At 43.5% G+C, this 20,424-nt stretch overlaps 1 protein-coding gene across 5 annotated transcripts in view; it reads right to left on the bottom strand.

Annotated features, from left to right (window-relative positions):
- The window catches only part of LOC139266019 (IgGFc-binding protein-like), a 131,197-nt gene that overhangs the window by 96,540 nt on the left and 14,233 nt on the right, over positions 1 to 20,424 (bottom strand). For all 5 annotated transcript variants that reach the window (XM_070883782.1, XM_070883780.1, XM_070883783.1 and 2 more), the window contains 24 exons: positions 20,018 to 20,217; positions 19,405 to 19,785; positions 19,007 to 19,293; positions 18,288 to 18,568; positions 17,484 to 17,621; positions 17,139 to 17,395; positions 16,754 to 16,838; positions 16,455 to 16,523; positions 15,195 to 15,439; positions 14,820 to 15,103; positions 14,433 to 14,710; positions 13,698 to 14,296; positions 12,766 to 13,327; positions 12,359 to 12,558; positions 11,746 to 12,126; positions 11,348 to 11,634; positions 10,629 to 10,909; positions 9,825 to 9,962; positions 9,480 to 9,736; positions 9,089 to 9,173; positions 8,790 to 8,858; positions 7,129 to 7,182; positions 5,146 to 5,393; positions 429 to 606 (listed from right to left, as the gene is read on the bottom strand). In XM_070883782.1, coding sequence (XP_070739883.1) covers positions 429 to 606; positions 5,146 to 5,393; positions 7,129 to 7,182; positions 8,790 to 8,858; positions 9,089 to 9,173; positions 9,480 to 9,736; positions 9,825 to 9,962; positions 10,629 to 10,909; positions 11,348 to 11,634; positions 11,746 to 12,126; positions 12,359 to 12,558; positions 12,766 to 13,327; positions 13,698 to 14,296; positions 14,433 to 14,710; positions 14,820 to 15,103; positions 15,195 to 15,439; positions 16,455 to 16,523; positions 16,754 to 16,838; positions 17,139 to 17,395; positions 17,484 to 17,621; positions 18,288 to 18,568; positions 19,007 to 19,293; positions 19,405 to 19,785; positions 20,018 to 20,217 — 5,844 coding nt within the window. The remainder of the gene's footprint in view (positions 1 to 428; positions 607 to 5,145; positions 5,394 to 7,128; positions 7,183 to 8,789; positions 8,859 to 9,088; positions 9,174 to 9,479; positions 9,737 to 9,824; positions 9,963 to 10,628; positions 10,910 to 11,347; positions 11,635 to 11,745; positions 12,127 to 12,358; positions 12,559 to 12,765; positions 13,328 to 13,697; positions 14,297 to 14,432; positions 14,711 to 14,819; positions 15,104 to 15,194; positions 15,440 to 16,454; positions 16,524 to 16,753; positions 16,839 to 17,138; positions 17,396 to 17,483; positions 17,622 to 18,287; positions 18,569 to 19,006; positions 19,294 to 19,404; positions 19,786 to 20,017; positions 20,218 to 20,424) is intronic.

Here is a 20,424-nt window from a genome sequence, read left to right as displayed (position 1 = left end):
CTGCTGAGTTCTAAATTTCTCCCAGTCCCCAGGTTCACTGCTATTTCTGGCCAATTTGTATGCCACTTCCTTGGCTTTAATATTATCCCTGATTTCCCTTGATAGCCACGGTTGAGCCACATTCCCTTTTTTATTTTTACGCCAGACAGGGATGTACAATTGTTATAGTTCATCCATGCGGTCTCTAAATGTCTGCCATTGCCCATCCACAGTCAACCCCTTATGTATCATTTGCCAATCTATCCTAGCCAATTCACGCCTCATACCTTTAAAGTCACCCTTCTTTAAGTTCTGGACCATGGTCTCTGAATTAACTGTTTCGTTCTCCATCCTAATTAAAAACCACGACTACTAATACATTTAAAAACAGATATGAAGGCACACCTACAATGTGATGAAGATTTGCTCAGTAAATCTATAGGACGTACCACACATGCCGCAGAGCAGTCCAGCATACGTAGATGGCACGGACACATCAACATGATGGATGCCATCAAATCTCACCAACAAGCCAAAGTTCGTCTCCAGTAAAACATAAACACCACTCATCCGTACGACCAGGAGGCCCTCGACTGTCACAGGCAGGTTTGCTCTTTTTCCATTCAGCTATGGAAAGAGAAATATGCTTGCTGTTTACATAAATTACAAACAGTACCATCATCCATACAATGAAACCTATGAGTCAACAATTGTCAAAAAACCTATATAATTCAAAACTCAGATGAGCGCAGATGATAATTTCTAAGGTTTTGTTAAATATTTATGATACAATGCATTTATCTTTTTGATACTTCGAGTGCACGGCATAGACTCCACAAACCACGAACATGTTTTATTTAGTAAAATGCATTACTTCACGTAAAAAAATATCAGGCCTGCCTGGCAGTGGCATCCAATCTGACTGCGCAGGTATTTGAACCAAACCTGTTGGACTTCCAGTCATTCCTGTGTCATTATTCTGTCACGCTCTTTATCAGATCTGGTGCTGAACTATTGCCATTTAATAGACTGCAAGATTAGAATTAATATGCAATAAATTGTACAAATGAATCATTCATCAGAGCGTGGTGTTTCCCAAATGGTTTGTGTGAACAGCATCTTACTGTAAATCAATGAAGGTTGCCCCCAAAACAAAAGCATCATTACTTACTACTTACAAGGTGTAATGCATGCACCTGTGACGCTGCTCACAGGTTTGTAGAGCTGTTGCATGCCTCACAAATTGAGCCTCCTCCGGGAAATCCCCTTCGTGCCTTTCAGTTCTGCGCGGAGGGGTTTCCTGTACGGGCTGCTCCTGCACACGCTCAACTTTGCCATCCTCGGTCTGCCGTCCGGACACGCCATAGCGTACCATCTTGCCATCCGGAGGAGGCGGGGGTCCCCGCTGGAGTGCACTCTACGCGGGAGTCCTCCCATTATTTATCGGGGACTTGGCCTGGAGGGTGGTGCACGGAGCAGTCCCGTGCAATAAATTTTTAAGCCGGTTCACGGGCTCCCAGGCCGCCTGCAATTTCTGCGGTCTGGAGGAGTCCGTGTTCCATGTTTTCACTGAATGTGCGAGGTTCCAATATTTAAAGGGGCTGCTCCTGCAATTCTGGTTGCACTTCAGTTCCACACTCCTGATCTTTGGGCACCCTGTGCGGAGGGGAGCGGGTAGGTCCGAGGGCCTCCTCGTAGGACTGCTCCTGGGCACGGCCAAGGGTGCCATCAGCCGGTCCAGGCAGCGGGCGGTCGAGGGGGTCGTTCAGCCTGACTGTCTGCCTCTCTTCCGTGCCACCATCCGGGCCAGGGTGTCCTTAGAGATGGAGCATGCGGTGTCCACCGGTACGCTCGCGGCCTTCCGCGTGAGGTGGGCGCTGGGGGGACTGGAGTGCATCATCACCCCCGGCAACCAAATTTTAATTTGATTTTATGTTTTAAAGGTTAATTTGTTTTAATTGCCGGGGTTTTTAGTGCCCCCCTCCCCTTTTATAGGGGACACTGTATATATATCTCTGGTTTTACGGCCCAAAAAAATCCAAAAAAACCCCACAAAAATCACCAAAAAAACCCCCCCCAAAAAACAAAGGGCATGTGAAAAGTGTTTGGAGTGTCCCCCAGATCATGGGGCACTTGACTTAAATGTTTAATTTTGTCCTATCAAAAGAGTTGTAGAGCTGTTGCATGCCTCACAACTTGAGCCTCCTCCGGGAAATCCCCTTCGTGCCTTTCAGTTCTGCGCGGAGGGGTTTCCTGTACGGGCTGCTCCTGCACACTCTCAACTTTGCCATCCTCGTCTGCCGTCCGGACACGCCATGACGCACCATCTTGCCGTCCGGAGGAGGCGGGGGTCCCCGATGGAGTGCACACTACGCGGGAGTCCTCCCACTGTTTATCGGGGACTTGGCCTGGAGGGTGGTGCACGGAGCAGTCCCGTGCAATAAGCTTTTAAGCCGGTTCACGGGCTCCCAGGCCGCCTGCAATTTCTGTGGTCTGGAAGATTCCGTGTTCCATGTTTTTATGGAGTGTGCGAGGTTGCAGCCCCTATTCCATTATTTGAAGGGGCTGCTCCTCAAATTCTGGTTGCACTTCAGTCCCACACTCCTGATCTTTGGGCACCCTGTGCGGAGGGGAGCGGGTAGGTCCGAGGGCCTCCTTGTAGGACTGCTCCTGGACACGGCCAAGGGTGCCATCAGCCGGTCCAGGCAGCGGGCGGTCGAGGAGTCATTCAGCCTGACTGCCTGCCTCTCTTCCGTGCCTACATTCGGGCCAGCGTGTCCTTAGAGATGGAGCACGCGGTGTCCACCGGTACGATCGCGGCCTTCCGCGAGAGGTGGGCGCCGGAGGGACTGGAGTGCATCATCACCCCCGGCAACCAAATTTTAATTTGATTTTATGTTTTAAAGTCTAATTTGTTTAAAATTCCGGTTTTAGTGTCCCTCCTCCCCTTTTATAGGGGGCACTTGTAAATTATGGTTTTAGAGCCCAAAAAAAACACAAAAAAAAAACTACAAAAATACAAAAAAAACACAAAAAAAAACTTTAAAAAAAGGGCCTTGCGAAATATTTGGAGTGTGCCCCAGATCGGGGGGCACTTGACCTAATGTTTATTTGTTTACTCTAAAAGAGTTGTAGAGCTGTTGGCCCCTCCCCTTTTATAGGGGGCACTTGTAAAATATATAATTTTAATGCCTCCCAAAAATTAAAAAAAACACAAAAAAAAACCCAAAAAAACCAAAAAAAATTAAAAAAAAGGCAGCAGGCGGTCGAGGAGGTCGTTCAGCCCGACTGCCTGCCTCTCTTCTGCGGTTACATCCGAGCCAGGGTGTCCCTGGAGATGGAGCACGCGGTGTCCACCGGTACACTCGCGAGAGGTGGGTGCCGGAGGGATTGGAGTGCATCATCACCCCCGGCAACCGAATTTTAATTTGGACCACATGTCTAAAGTTTAAAAATTGTTTATGTTTGCCGGTTTTAGTGCCCCTACCACCTTTTAGCCAGAGGGCACGTGTATAATTTGTGTTTTTGGTGCCCTCAAAAAAAACAAGGGGGCACTTGTTTGAAAGGTTTTGGAGTGTGCCCCCCCCGCCCTCCGCTTTAACTTGATTATTGTTTGCAACAAAATAGTTGTAGAGCTGTTGCACTGTGAGTGGCTTAGCCAGTCACGTGATGTTCACAAGTCTCAATAAAACTCCAGTCAGTTGAGTCTCGATCATCCACAATGAGGTATGCAAGCGCAGGCAGCGGAAGGAGCGTGCGGCAAACCAGACTCCCCACCCACCCTTTCCTTCAACGACTGTCTGTCCCACGTGTGACAGTGACTGTAATTCCCGAATTGGACTGTTCAGTCCCCTAAGAACTCACTTTTAAAGTGGAAGCAAGTCTTTCTAGATTTTGAGGGACTGCCTATGATGATGATGCAGTTGAGAGCCTAGTGGATGAACTGGTAATGTGTAGTGTGATTATTAAACCTTTATTAATAGTTGTTAATGTGTTGCTATAAATTCTTAAGCAAAGAAACCATAAAGCAAATACATTACACAAGGGTAAACATTGTTTTATGTACCAGCTATGAAAAGACGAGATCAGTATGGTAAGCGCCCTGAAACAAGGAGCTCAATTTTCCATAAAGCTTTTTTTTGGCGAACTTGAAGAGTTACTTTTTTGGGGTCCAAGTACACCAAAAAAAAATGTTCTAAGTTTCCCGGTTGGATTTCTTCATTTTGGCGTGGCCTAACCTGTCCTTTGGTTTTGGGGGTGGAGCCTTGATCTGTACCAAAAAGATCGGGCTGCCATGGTAACCAGGACACAATGTGAGCTGAGGCTACAAAGTGAAGCATACAGCCAGCTCCCAACACAATAAAAGAATTGAAAAACACATAACAGCAACTTACCTCCAACCCTGCCCGAAGGGCTTACCGGTCCAGTCCCATTCTCGGTCCTCGGTCCCATTCTGCAATTCCCATCTCTCTCTCTCTCTCTCTCTCCTGTGAACCGGGGACCGAGAATGGGGCCGGACCGGGAGAATGGGGACTGAGAATTGGACCGGACCGGGAGAATGGGGACCGAGAATGAGAACGGACAGCCTTCAGGTGGGGTTGGAGGTAAGTTGCTGCTATGTATTTTTCAATTCTTTTAATATGTGTCCGGGCACCTGCTGCGCTGATTCCTTTACTTGCGGCAATTTATTTAACTCTCCGCAAGAGTTTTCTGGAGAGGCCACATACACTGGCCTAAGCAGAACTGGAGTAACTCTCAGCTGGCCAAACTTCCATAAATGACCAGAATTGGCGTGGGTGGCTGGTTACGCCCCCTTTGGCTGAAAAAAAAACTGACCTAAAAAAATCGTAACTAACTGAGTTACACTACTGCAAATTGATTGAGAAAAATCTGTTTTTTCAACTTAGGCCAAAAAGAGCAGCTTGCTCCAAAAAAAACGGCGCAAATCACGAGAAAAAATTGAGCCCAAGACAACTACTAGCTGTTCATGTTTTAAGTTTGCTTCTCCCCAGCCTCTCAACCCTTCCACCAGTTTGGCAACAATAAATGCAAATGTTGTTTGTATTAGTACATTGTTATAACGCATCAGTGAACAAGTAAAGATCAAAGGCAAGTCCTGCATCAGTCGATGAATAATCAAAAATAATACAGAACAAACTCACGTACCAGCACTTTATGATTTTTCATGATTGAAATCGTGTTGTTATAGATAAACACATGCACAGAATTCACCCAGGACACTTTAGTGTTGGCATCTCTGTGCTCACTATTGGTTGATACATCAAAGTAAGGGAGCACTGAAGATTCACGGCATGGTTTGGACAGCATATATGTGCATGTTCCCATGAAGTGGTGAACACGTGTATCAAAAGTATTATAGTGAGGATCTCCAGAAGCGCTGCATATAGCGTGACCTGCACAGAAAAGCAGCCAATTAAGTGTAGTCATCGATCATTCTACTTTATAGTCAGCTGCAATATTTTACTTTTCCCTTCCATTTCCCACACTTCTGCTCTCACCCCTAACCATGATAGGGTTCTCTTTGTCCTCACCTTTCACCCCACCAGCCTGCACATCCAACAGATCATTCTCCGTCATTTCCGCCACCACCAATCACATCTTCCCCTCCCCTCCCCTCTCAGCATTCTGAAGCGAGCGTTCCATCGGCGACACCCTGGGCCACTCCTCCATCATCCCCAGCACCCCCTCTCCTTCCCACGGCATCTTCCCGTGCAAGCACAGGAGATGCAACACCTGCCCTTTTACCTCTTTCCTTCCCACTGTCCAGGGCCCCAAACACCTGAAAGGAGTGAAACAGCGATTTACTTGTACTTCTTTCAATTCCTTTACACTGGGGAGACCAAACGCAGATTGGGTGACCACTTTGTGGAGCACCTCCGTTCAGTCCGCAAGCGTGACCCCGAGCTTCCGGTCGCCTGTCACTTTAATTCTCCGGACCACTCTCACTCTGACCTCTCTGTCCTCGGCCTCCTGCACTGTTCCAATGAAGCTCAACATAAGCTCGAGGAACAGCACCTCATCTTTCTATGAGGCACTTCACAGCCTCAGCATTGTGTTCAACAATTTCAGATCAGAACCTCTGCCCCCATTTTTTCAGATGGTAGCTGTTGCTGATGATTCTGATATTCCCCTTTAAACCTCCTCTATGTGAGCCTCAGCAATTCATTCAATCAAGGTGACATCTCAGCTGGGCTTGATCCTGCCCTTATCTGGTGTTAACACACACAATTTTCAACAAGAGTCATAATCCGGAGTGGAAATCCTGGTTTTCACCTTCCAGTTTTTTTGAGATCAGGATGTATCAGTCTTTCTGGGGCTAGGATGCATCATTTTTATAGACAAATTTTAACATCCAACTGCTATGTCAGCTGAGATCACTAATTCAAGCTTGAGGCCTTTCTGACTTTAAGCAGCTAAGCCAGAGAGGGAAGCTTATGTTATGGCATATATTTATGTCATGGCTCATTATTAGTCAGGAAGTCATAAAAATGCATTTTCAAATATCAAAAGTTACATTTATTAATGAATTATCTAACTTTTATTGGCTAGCAATTCAAAGTGCGTCATTTACTTTAAAAGAAAAAGAAAGAACTTGCATTTATACAGCGCTTTTCATGACCTCAGCCAATGAAATACTTTTTGAAGTGTAGTCATTGTTGTAATGTAGGAAATGTGGCAGCTAATTGCACATGGCATGCTCCCATAAACAGCAATATGATAATGTCCAGATAATCTGGATAACTTCCCAGCTCTTCTTCTAAATAGTTCAATAGGATCATTTACGTTATTGTCATATTGATTGAGGGATAAATATTGGTCAGGATGAAATACATTCGCTATTTGTTTAGCTCATTTTACAGTCCACAAGGATAAACCTGGATACTAATGGGGAATACCGTGAGACTGATGCCCCCGTGTCAAGACATGCCTGACACTTGCATCGTAAAGGTGTCTCACTTTCATAATTCTCCCCACTGGTAAAATGAGCTTATCCTGCTGGAATGTGGGCATTGGGAATGAAGAGTTAAAGTTCATTCAGATGTTACCCACTATAGTAATGCGCAGATAACAAATTAAAATGCTTTATTTCACCTGAAAAAGAACGACACAAATAAAACAGCACAATACCTGCTACTGGAAGTGTAACAGAGCTCGATAACGAAGTTGTTGTGGTGGATATTCCTGAGAAAGAAGTCAGATTTGATGAAAAATTTAACTTGTTTATGCAAATGCGAAGACAGCAGTGACATATCTATTTTAAATCAAAAGAGTAAAGGAAAATATTGTAGTGATATGAAAAATAAGATAGACTGCCAAACCATTCCATGATTTGGCACCATACAAAATACAATTTCACTCACTACTAGCATTAGCCTTGGCCACAAGTAAGAAGAATTGCAAGAACATTTCCAGCATTCAAAGACATCTTAAAGCGACAGTATTTCCACAAATCTCCTTGTTCACCTGGGCTTTTCCAAATGGTACCAGGGGGACGCGAATGTAGGATAATTACAAGTTATTCAGATTTCAATTGCAGTTATATTATATTCATGATTAACTTAAAACAAATTATTCTCAAGTAAAAATGAAAATGTAAGTAAAAGAGCAACACTTGCTACTGGATGCACAATAATGGAAGGCATTTCTGAGATGCAAAGGTTTCATTTAATATATTAAAAAATGTTATTTGTGTCACAAGCAAAGCAGTTTAAATTGTTTAAACCTGAAATTGAAACAAACCAGCAACACTGTAAATTATATTGAACAAGAAGATTTTTCTTCATTATTTCTCCTGTGTCTCCAAGAGTGTATTACTTCCATTTATTCTGCCCTGTGGTACACTTTACTTACTCAACAGGTATGTGAAGGGTGTCCTTGTAACGTTTCCGTTACAAGGACACCCTCAAAGCCTCCCTGGTAAAGTGCAACATCACCACTGACACCTGGGGAGTCCCTGGCCGAAGACCGCCCTGGGTGGAGAAAGTGCATCAGGGAGCTCTTCGAATCTCAACGCTGAGAGCGTGAAAAGGTCAGGCGCAGGCAGCGGAAGGAATGTGCGACAAATCAGTCCCACCGCCCCCTTTGCCCAACGAATGTCTGTCCCACCTGTGACAGCGTCTGTGGCTCCAATATTGGACTGTTCAGCCACCAAAGTACTCACTTTAGGAATGGAAATGAGTCTTCCTCAATTCCGAGGGAATGCCTATGATGATGACTTCCATTTACTCTGCCCTGTGGTACACTTTACTTACTCAACTGGTTTGTGAAGGTTGAAAACAAAGAGTACAATTTAGGCCAATAACACCTATAATATTCGTGTCCAATGACAAATTTAAAACGGTTTCACCTGAAAAATGTAACAAAAAAACAAGTGATACCTATTTCGGGATGTGTAGCAGTGCTGACTGCTGATGTTCCGGAAAAAAAGGTTCAACTCGAGATAGGGCAAAAACTGCTTCGCAGACATCAGAACCGAAGGTAATGAGACCAAACGATCTGAATTTATTTATATAGCTTAATGCTGCATATGTAACAGAAATAATAAGCAAAAACAATGTTGCTCTTTGATGAGAAAAAGAAAAAAAATGTACACCCTTCATAATTGGCAGGGAGAAATGTTTTTGTCTTCTTTGCAGTGTACAAATGTGTGTTGGAAATGAGAAAATCTCGGTTAATTCAGTGAGTGAACGGAGCAGCAGTCTCTAACTATCTAATGGCAACCCATGGTCAACAAGACTGAAAGAACAGCAGTATCGCGGACCCACATAACATGTACGCGGCTTGTTTACCTGATATGTCAGGAGTCACGGTACGTGCTGTAGTTGGGATGCTCGTTGTGGCTGTTGTGCCACACGTGTCTGCAGAGAAAGAAATTGTACAGACTCAGAGGAATCTACATGTTACAAAATGGGCAAATCAAGTCAAGTTTCCAGCCTATCGACCCGTGGAAAACCAAAACGAACACCATGCTATTACAAGAGGGACAGCAAACGCTAATCCTCAAAACAGTGGTATTTTCAGCGACATTTAAGTAACACAAACAAATGAGCCACAATATACGTCAGGCAAACTAGTCATGTTTACAAACCTCCACAGCATCCACTGTGGAAGGAGATGTCATCCACAGCAACATCACTGCGATATTCATTGCCCCGGACTGCTTCTATGAGGATCTGCAAGAGAAAGCATCACAATATCAGCAGGCTGAAAATAGCAACGGCAAGTCAAACAAAGAATTTCAGTATCTCTCTTTCATTTCAGTATCTCTCCTTCAGGTAACACTGGGAAATAGATAAACACACCAATTCACATTTATTGAAAGACAACTCCTCGCATCTCCTCTTACATAATCAACAGGTTCGATTATATTTGAAGAAAAAAAATCTCTAATTGCATTGCAATTAAAGCCACGAGCAGCCAGAGTGCTTCTGAAACATAAACAAGTAATAAAACCACGAAATATAATCCACGCAGTTTACCTGAGAATTTCCAGAGAGCTGCAGGCCTACTTCTCCTGCGATCCATTTGTTTCCCTTATTTCCTGTCTCTGACCACATGAGTACTGGAGTCCCGCCTTCAACCTGGTAAACTTTCAAAGCCATGGTTCGAGCTACTCCATACATGTGGTACCAGAATCGCAAGCACTGAGCTCCTCTCTTTGCACATGGAGCACTGACCAAATGAGCCTGGGCTCCACTGATGCCATCATTGCCTTCAATGTAGATGTAGTAACCATCTGGACACACAATTATGTTCATTCGTTAGAAACAAATCCTCTGCTCTGTCAACCCTCAGTGGCAAGATAAGCACCCCATATCACCTACCAGCAGTGGTGTGGTCAAAAGATGGCCCTGTGTGAGCCGATGGTGTCGATCCACTGATGCGTTTCCACTCAAGCGAATCTGTCTTGGATTGCGTCCAATTGCACAGGTCAATGTCAAAATTACAATTCCATGCACAACCTGTGGATTTAATAAAGACCACTCATTTGCATCTTTAATACAATGAGCATCATCTAGAAATGAAACCAGTTACTCAACACCAAACTGCCCCATAAAGCCGTTGCAAGGAATCAACTGGACCGGAATCAGCTCGATAATTCTCCTTGCAAAGACTAAAGCTCCAAATGTAGCACAGAGAATCGATGAAGTCATTATTCAATACATGCAAGAAAACGAGGAACAACATACATCCCCTATAACTGGGTGCTGGGTGCTGCCGCTATGCAAAGTGGAGGTTTGGTGATGAGATTCCTGATCTGGAAGTCATGTATATTCATTCACAAAATGCAGTAGGGCAAGAGCATTTGGTTGTGATCTATATATTCATCCTTCTTATTGGGAAGTACCATGGGGTGGTCAAATAGAGGTCTACTTGTTTGAGCTACATTGCTTCTGAAATGTGACTAAGGAGATAAACTAGCCCAGATAACTACAGTCCTGCCTGCTGTAATTTCACTCCAACAGAATTCAGCATGGGATTTACAATTTCAGTACAGCCTGATTATTAATAACAGGCTTGGGTTTTTGAAAGAAGAATGTGTTTTGTTTATCTATACACCTGTTTGGAACGATGGAGAAATAAAACAGAGGAACAGAACAAGTAAAGATCCTTGATATCAAACTTACTGTTCTCCACACAGCCACTCTGCTCCCTCCAGTCTCCCAGAACAACACCAACTGCTTCACAGGCTGAAGCATAAGACTCCAGAGCATTGCACAGCAGCACAGAATCTCCTCCAGTGACACAATGATCATAGACGCAGCTCTCAAAGTACAACTGAGGAGGGATATACCAGTGACAATCTTTGAAAGGACCATTGTTTGCCAAAATAATTATGCAGTATCCCTCGGCCGCCTCGTTTGATGATGGATCGCATGTTGGTGGCAGTGGAGCCGTTTGATTGCACCTATGCAAGTAAAATAATGCATCATTTTTCTCTTAAATCAAAAATATCTCCTGTTCTATTTAATCCTCTTCAAACTTCAATGAATACCAAAAATACTTTGTGCTAGGAAAATTGTTCCCTTAAAATATATCCAAAAGCATGAACAATATGCTATTATGCATCTGTGATATTTCATTCATAAAAATCCTGATACTAATACTGGAAAAAACATTTCAGATATTCACTGCAAACCATTGAGATTTAACAGAGCTGTACACTGGAGTTGATTTGGAAATTTCCATGAAAACTCAGCCTTGCCCTAATGTATGTCAATCCTTTTTACGCCAACCAAGCACACCACTTACTGTACTTACTGCCATAGCTTCACATTCTCTGGAAACGTCTCACCAGCTGCATTGCCTTTCCCGTAATTTACAGTACATTGGAGGAAATACTCACAGCCAGTCATCATCAGTAACTGTCCAGCTGTTTCCAAACTGATTAGAATCCAAGGCAAGAATTCCATCAGGCTTCAAGAAGTCATCGAGCTGGTCATCAGTGTAGGTACCGCACAAGCCACACAGCTGTCCTTTGTATCTCTCATCCACAACAACAAACAGTTGCTGATCTCCATTAAACTTCAGCTGAAGGCCAAAGTCGGTCTGCACCACAACGAATGATCCCACCATTGATACTCTAACTGAAGAACGGGGACTCGCAGGGAGCTCAACCCTCACTCCATCAACCTAAGCAAAACATTACCAAGATTAGCAATACAAAAGTCACAAACACAGTAGTTATCTCCCTTCAACATTACAGTAATTCCAAAAACTGTACACAGCAGAAACATTACTCACATAAACTAGCTTATTTTTCCTCAATGCAATATGAAGGTCATCAAGCTGCAGAGCAACCGAATTAATGGCAGACCATGTTGGGCTGTCTCTGTGTTCATTTCTACTTGTCACAGAAAAATGAACGGATGTATTTCCACAAGTCTCGGTCACCGTATAATTGCAGGCGCCCTGGAAGTGGTACAGCTTCCCGTCAAATGTTGTATAGTGCGGGTCACCGTAAATGTGGCAGTTTGCAGTGTCTGCTCGGTAACATCCCAAATTTCCGTCCTGCACTTTGCAAATTTCCTCTGCTCCACAAGACCCGGCTTTGCACTCTACTTGGTTATTTCCAGTACATCGGCACCTGTTTAAACATCCGTCTTCCCAGAACATTGCTCCTTTCTGACAGACAAACAGCATGGATTAGTTTCAAAATGGCTACATGCTCCTAATGTAAGCAGAACGTTACGCGCAGAAAGAAAGACTTGGATTTACATAGCGCCTTTCACGACCACGGGACGTCTCAAAGCACTTTACAACCACTGAAGTACTTTTGGAGTGTAGTCACTGCTGTAATGTGGGAAAGAACAATCAAATGACACCACAAACACTTACTACTGCTCTTCCAACTTACCTCATAGTATTTCTTGTTGTGGACGCAGCCACAGTTCTCAACAGGCACACACGAGCTTCCACTAAGAACAAAGCCTTCATTACATGCACAGTCCTCCACACAGGGCATGCTGCAGTTCCCTTGGGCAAATCGGTCTGTGCAGGTGGCCGGACAAGCACTGGCACATGCATTGTAGTGGCTATTGGCTGGACAGCTGATAGCTGAAAGCAAAGAAGGTACAACAAAATCCTTTACATTTCTGAATCCAGAAAATGGCTACATTGATGTCAATCGAGAAACAAGTCTTGTGTAGAAAATTCTAAACACACATAAGTTTTGAATTAACCTGGAAAGTCTAAAAACAAACACACAAGCAAATTGAATTAAAAGAAAGCTTAAACCTACAACAGGAGCCAGTAAATACGTACAGCAGAAAGTGGAGTTTCTCCATTGTGGAATGGTCACTCCTGCGCTTTGGCATGCATCGGCATAGATTTGGAGGGCATTACACAGAGCATCTTGGTTTCCATCCAACAGGCACAGTTCAACAACACAGCTTTCGAAGGTACCAATGGGATTGATTACAGAGTGACACTTTACAAATGGACCTTGTTGACTGGTGATCAGACCACAGAAAGCATCGCTTTGATAGAGGTTCTCGTCAGCGGGCTGACATTCCTCGGGGATGCCTGGGTCACAACCTGGATCGTCGGGTGGCACCTTCCAGCTATTTCCCAGTTCATTAGAATCCTTGGCTTGCTCTCCATCGGGTTTCATGTAATCATCCTTTCTCATTCCATTGTAGTTACCGCACATACCACAAGTCTTATTAAAATATGTGCTCGGCACTTTCACCTCCACCGAATGATCAGTGTCATAAGAAACACGCAGCCCAAACTCTGTCACCAGGACCACGTATCTTCCACTCCTACTCACGCTCACGGCGCCATCAACTAGGGTCACGGGTAAGGTCGTCCACACTTCATCAACCTGAGCGGAAGAGGGAAATTTATATTGAATAGAACACATTCCAACAAAGTACTGCAGCCCTTTACTCAATACGCCCAACAAACTTGATCAGCGATCCATCTACCATCTCACTGCAGTAATGGGGTATCACAATATTTAACATCAGATCTGTGGACATTTAAGCAAATTCACAGCACTCTCCTCAGCTTTGTATACTAATGAAGAATATCACATTAATCACATTTCCAATCATTATACTGCACAATATATTCTTAGTCATTTATCTTGTACCATAACAAAATAAAAATTCTACATAATTTAGGATTCAGCATAAAAGATCAGCATAAAATGCAACACTTCAGAAAGCTGAATCTAGCAATAAGATGCTTACCAACACACGGTGGGATTCCCTCTTGACAATCCAAACATTGTGTCCGTGAACAGCTACCTGAACTCTCTGAACATAAGATACTTTAGCGTTGCCACGATTTTTATTTTTTGCTTCAATGTTGAAGTATGGAAGAGATGAGGAATTTGCGCACAGCTTGGCGATCGTATAGGTGCAACTTCCCATGAAATGATGGGTCGCTTTGTCAAATGTATTGTAATGTGGGTCATTATGGACTCTGCAGATGCCGTGTGCATAAGGGTAGCAACCAGGAACTCCGTTTTCAACTCCGCAGTATGATTCTTTCTCACACGTTGAACTCCAGCACACTACTTTACTGCCTGCCGAAGGACATCTACATTTAGTTGAACAGGTATCATCCGTCCAGAATTCAGATCCCACTGGGTAGTGCTTTCCTTCAGACCAGCAGCCACACTGATTTCTTGGCACACATCTGTGGTTGTACAGAACGTAACCGCTGTCACACACACAGCCTTCTACACATGGTCGGGAGCAGCTGGATGGAGCATTTGGATTGACACAAGTAGCTGGGCAGGCAGTGCCACACTGCTCATAGTGACTATTCACTCCACATTTCAAAGCTGCAAAGACAATTCAGAAGGTCGCACGTTACTTTCACTTTACATTCCTTGCATCCAACTTGTTTCTGAAAAACGAAATGGTTCAAACACACCTGAAATAATTTAAACATCTACAAATATAGTCTCAAACACTTACGGCAAAAGGTTTCATTCCTCCAAGCTTGCACTCTCACTCCCTTCGACTGACATGCATCTGCGTAGGACTGCAAACTACTGCATAGAGACCCTGTCTTTGTGTCGAGCGCACACAGGTCGTACACACAGTCACCAAAATAAACCTGCGGGTCTACTACAGAGTGGCACTCTTTGAAGGGACCGTGTGAATCCATGATTATTCCACAGTAATATTCACTTTCTATGATATCCTTTTCGTCATCAGTGCAATTTGGTTTGATGCCACTGTCAGGAGTGCACCTGGAAAAACAGCAGCATCACGTATGAGAAATGGCACAATTAAGGCAATTAGAAGCTGCAGGGTTTATCAAGGAGTAGAAACGACCCCAAACACTTCTATACAGTGTACCTTGTATCATTCTCAGTCTGCCAGCTGTTGCCCAAGCTGACAGAATCGGGCTCCATTACTCCATCTGGATTGAGGAAATCATCTCTTCTATCGTCATTATAGTTTCCACACATTCCACACACCTTCCCCTTGAAGACACTGGGAAGTGTTACCTCTGCTCGATGCCTCCCATCAAACTTCACTCTCAATCCAAAATCGGTGCTAACAATTACATACTGTCCACTTAATCCAACGAGAATACCTGAAGTGACTGACACAGGCAGCACCACCTCTCCTCCATCAACCTGGAATCGTACAAACATCAATCGATTGATTCTTCAGCTAATGGCTCTTTCAATATACTATGCGAAGATTCTTACAATATTGAATTCTTACCTTCACCACGCGCCCCTTCTCGAGAGTTATCCTGTGATTGTAAAAATCAACGTTTACATGTTTGACGTACGATACATAGGAATTTCCTGATCTGTGCTCATTGGCAGCTTCAACATTGAAATAGGGCAGAGTGCTGTTGACGTCACATAGTTTTGATAAGGTATACGTGCACGTTCCCATGAAGTCGTGAGCTTGCTTATCAAATGTATTGTAGTGAGGATCACCTTGCACAGTGCAGGACGATTCTAAACATTATCAAACAAAGATTAATTGGTGGTACCTCAGTATATCTAAGACCAAGTTGAATTATTTTATAATCTATTGCTCTTGTCTTCTTTCACATGTTGGCGGCACGTGTGACTGCTGTGTTTTACTAACAAGGCATTGAAGCAGGTTGAGAATCTGTCATCTCTTTACATAAGAACATAACATAAGAACATAAGAAATAGGAGCAGGAGTAGGTCATTTGACCCCGCGAGCCTGCTTTGCCATTCAATACAATCATGGCTGATCTGATCTTGGCCTTAATTTGGCCTTTACTGCACAGAACTCCTACAAAATGGTTCCGTCATGTCAGGCATTTCCGCTCCAGTCATTGGCATTCCCCCATCTATTGCAGGCAACACCATCCTGAACGGCTGGAGCTCTCCTGCTGCTTCTTCACTGTATACAGTGCAGCAGATCTGCCAACTTATACATGTACTGAGCCTCCCCGATAACTGAGAAGGTTACTAACAGAAAAAACAGTGGCTAAATGATGCTCACAAGAACAAAGCCCAGCCACAAAATCTACAAGAACACCCAAACATACTCACATCATACTGATAGTGCCACAAAGTCAGTAACAATAAAGTAACGAGGTATATTCCATGATTGGAACAGAGTCCGTTCAGGTTTCTGCGGCAAGATGCCAATTCTCAGTCCAGTGTTCGACCAGTGGAACACAAGGCACGTGAGGAGATCAAAACAACTACCTGCTTTGTTTCTAGAACTTGCTTGTTTGTATCAAGCAACAATACATACGGCACGCCTGAAGTTGAATTCGCCCATCAATTTGCCCACATTAATCAAACTTATTTCTACTGAAAGTTACCATTCATGTTATGAATAATCAAATGGCATCAGTAACATTTTGACTCGATGAATATAAATGTATGATGGGGGAAGTCTCTAACTATCTATTGGCAACACATAGTCAACAAGACTGCAAATAACAGTAGTATCGCGGTCCCACACCATATGTACGCTGCTTTAATTTACCTGTTATGGCAGGAGTCACGGTACGTGCTGTAGTTGGGATGCTCGTTGTAGCTGTTGTGCCACACGTGTCTGCAGAGAAAGAAATGGTACAGACTCAGTGGAATCTACATGTTACAAAATGGGCAAATCAAGTCAAGTTTGCAGCCTATCGGCCCGTGGAAAACCAAAACGAACACCACACTATTACAAGAGGGAGAGCAAACGCCAGATACAAAACCACTGCTAGTTTCATCTATATTTAAGTAACACAAACAAATGAGCCACAATATACATCAGACAAACTAGTCATGTTTACAAACCTCCACAGCATCCACTGTGGAAGGAGATGTCATCCACAGCAACATCACTGCGATACTCATTGCCCCGGACTGCTTCTATGAGGATCTGCCAGAGAAAGCATCACAATATCAGCAGGCAGAAAATAGCAACGGCAAGTCGATCAAAGAATTTCAGTATCTCTCCTTCAGGTAACACTGGGAAATAGATAAACACACCAATTCACATATATTGAAAAACAACTCCTGGCATCTCCTCTGACTTATAATCAACAGGTTTGATTATATTTGAAGAATAATAGGGGCCAAAATTGTCCTCCGCCCGTCACAATTAAAGCCACGAGGAGCGGGAGCTCTTCTATAATATAAACAAGTAATAAAACCACGAAATATAATCCACGCAGTTTACCTGAGAATTTCCAGAGAGCTGCAAGCCTACTTCTCCTGCGATCCATTTGTTTCCCTTATTTCCTGTCTCTGACCACATGAGTACTGGAGTCCCGCCTTCAACCTGGTAAACTTTCAAAGCCATGGTTCGAGCTACTCCATACATGTGGTACCAGAATCGCAAGCACTGAGCTCCTCTCTTTGCACATGGAGCACTGACCAAATGAGCCTGGGCTCCACTGATGCCATCATTGCCTTCAATGTAGATGTAGTAACCACCTGGACACACAATTATGTTCATTCGTTAGAAACAAATCCTCTGCTCTGTCAACCCTCAGTGGCAAGATAAGCACCCCATATCACCTACCAGCAGTGGTGTGGTCAAAAGATGGCCCTGTGTGAGCCGATGGTGTCGATCCACTGATGCGTTTCCACTCAAGCGAATCTGTCTTGGATTGCGTCCAATTGCACAGGTCAATGTCAAAATTACAATTCCATGCACAACCTGTGGATTTAATAAAGACCACTCATTTGCATCTTTAATACAATGAGCATCATCTAGAAATGAAACCAGTTACTCAACACCAAACTGCCCCATAAAGCCGTTGCAAGGAATCAACTGGACCGGAATCAGCTCGATAATTCTCCTTGCAAAGACTAAAGCTCCAAATGTAGCACAGAGAATCGATGAAGTCATTATTCAATACATGCAAGAAAACGAGGAACAACATACATCCCCTATAACTGGGTGCTGGGTGCTGCCGCTATGCAAAGTGGAGGTTTGGTGATGAGATTCCTGATCTGGAAGTCATGTATATTCATTCACAAAATGCAGTAGGGCAAGAGCATTTGGTTGTGATCTATATATTCATCCTTCTTATTGGGAAGTACCATGGGGTGGTCAAATAGAGGTCTACTTGTTTGAACTACATTGCTTCTGAAATGTGACTAAGGAGATAAACTAGCCCAGATAACTACAGTCCTGCCTGCTGTAATTTCACTCCAACAGAATTCAGCATGGGATTTACAATTTCAGTACAGCCTGATTATTAATAACAGGCTTGGGTTTTTGAAAGAAGAATGTGTTTTGTTTATCTATACACCTGTTTGGAACGATGGAGAAATAAAACAGAGGAACAGAACAAGTAAAGATCCTTGATATCAAACTCACTGTTCTCCACACAGCCACTCTGCTGCCTCCAGTCTCCCAGAACAACACCAACTGCTTCACAGGCTGAAGCATAAGACTCCAGAGCATTGCACAGCAGCACAGAATCTCCTCCAGTGACACAATGATCATAGACGCAGCTCTCAAAGTACAACTGAGGAGGGATATACCAGTGACAATCTTTGAAAGGACCATTGTTTGCCAAAATAATTATGCAGTATCCCTCGGCCGCCTCGTTTGATGATGGATCGCATGTTGGTGGCAGTGGAGCCGTTTGATTGCACCTATGCAAGTAAAATAATGCATCATTTTTCTCTTAAATCAAAAATATCTCCTGTTCTATTTAATCCTCTTCAAACTTCAATGAATACCAAAAATACTTTGTGCTAGGAAAATTGTTCCCTTAAAATATATCCAAAAGCATGAACAATATGCTATTATGCATCTGTGATATTTCATTCATAAAAATCCTGATACTAATACTGGAAAAAACATTTCAGATATTCACTGCAAACCATTGAGATTTAACAGAGCTGTACACTGGAGTTGATTTGGAAATTTCCATGAAAACTCAGCCTTGCCCTAATGTATGTCAATCCTTTTTACGCCAACCAAGCACACCACTTACTGTACTTACTGCCATAGCTTCACATTCTCTGGAAACGTCTCACCAGCTGCATTGCCTTTCCCGTAATTTACAGTACATTGGAGGAAATACTCACAGCCAGTCATCATCAGTAACTGTCCAGCTGTTTCCAAACTGATTAGAATCCAAGGCAAGAATTCCATCAGGCTTCAAGAAGTCATCGAGCTGGTCATCAGTGTAGGTACCGCACAAGCCACACAGCTGTCCTTTGTATCTCTCATCCACAACAACAAACAGTTGCTGATCTCCATTAAACTTCAGCTGAAGGCCAAAGTCGGTCTGCACCACAACGAATGATCCCACCATTGATACTCTAACTGAAGAACGGGGACTCGCAGGGAGCTCAACCCTCACTCCATCAACCTAAACAAAACATTACCAAGATTAGCAATACAAAAGTCACAAACACAGTAGTTATCTCCCTTCAACATTACAGTAATTCCAAAAACTGTACACAGCAGAAACATTACTCACATAAACTAGCTTATTTTTCCTCAATGCAATATGAAGGTCATCAAGCTGCAGAGCAACCGAATTAATGGCAGACCATGTTGGGCTGTCTCTGTGTTCATTTCTACTTGTCACAGAAAAATGAACGGATGTATTTCCACAAGTCTCGGTCACCGTATAATTGCAGGTGCCCTGGAAGTGGTACAGCTTCCCGTCAAATGTTGTATAGTGCGGGTCACCGTAAATGTGGCAGTTTGCAGTGTCTGCTCGGTAACATCCCAAATTTCCGTCCTGCACTTTGCAAATTTCCTCTGCTCCACAAGACCCGGCTTTGCACTCTACTTGGTTATTTCCAGTACATCGGCACCTGTTTAAACATCCGTCTTCCCAGAACATTGCTCCTTTCTGACAGACAAACAGCATGGATTAGTTTCAAAATGGCTACATGCTCCTAATGTAAGCAGAACGTTACGCGCAGAAAGAAAGACTTGGATTTACATAGCGCCTTTCACGACCACGGGACGTCTCAAAGCACTTTACAACCACTGAAGTACTTTTGGAGTGTAGTCACTGCTGTAATGTGGGAAAGAACAATCAAATGACACCACAAACACTTACTACTGCTCTTCCAACTTACCTCATAGTATTTCTTGTTGTGGACGCAGCCACAGTTCTCAACAGGCACACACGAGCTTCCACTAAGAACAAAGCCTTCATTACATGCACAGTCCTCCACACAGGGCATGCTGCAGTTCCCTTGGGCAAATCGGTCTGTGCAGGTGGCCGGACAAGCACTGGCACATGCATTGTAGTGGCTATTGGCTGGACAGCTGATAGCTGAAAGCAAAGAAGGTACAACAAAATCCTTTACATTTCTGAATCCAGAAAATGGCTACATTGATGTCAATCGAGAAACAAGTCTTGTGTAGAAAATTCTAAACACACATAAGTTTTGAATTAACCTGGAAAGTCTAAAAACAAACACACAAGCAAATTGAATTAAAAGAAAGCTTAAACCTACAACAGGAGCCAGTAAATACGTAC

Source organism: Pristiophorus japonicus, chromosome 6 (genome assembly GCF_044704955.1).
Source record: "Pristiophorus japonicus isolate sPriJap1 chromosome 6, sPriJap1.hap1, whole genome shotgun sequence".
Classification (NCBI taxonomy): Eukaryota; Metazoa; Chordata; class Chondrichthyes; family Pristiophoridae; genus Pristiophorus; species Pristiophorus japonicus.
Note: the sequence above shows the minus strand (reverse complement) of the source record. Positions and strands in the feature narration are given on the sequence as shown.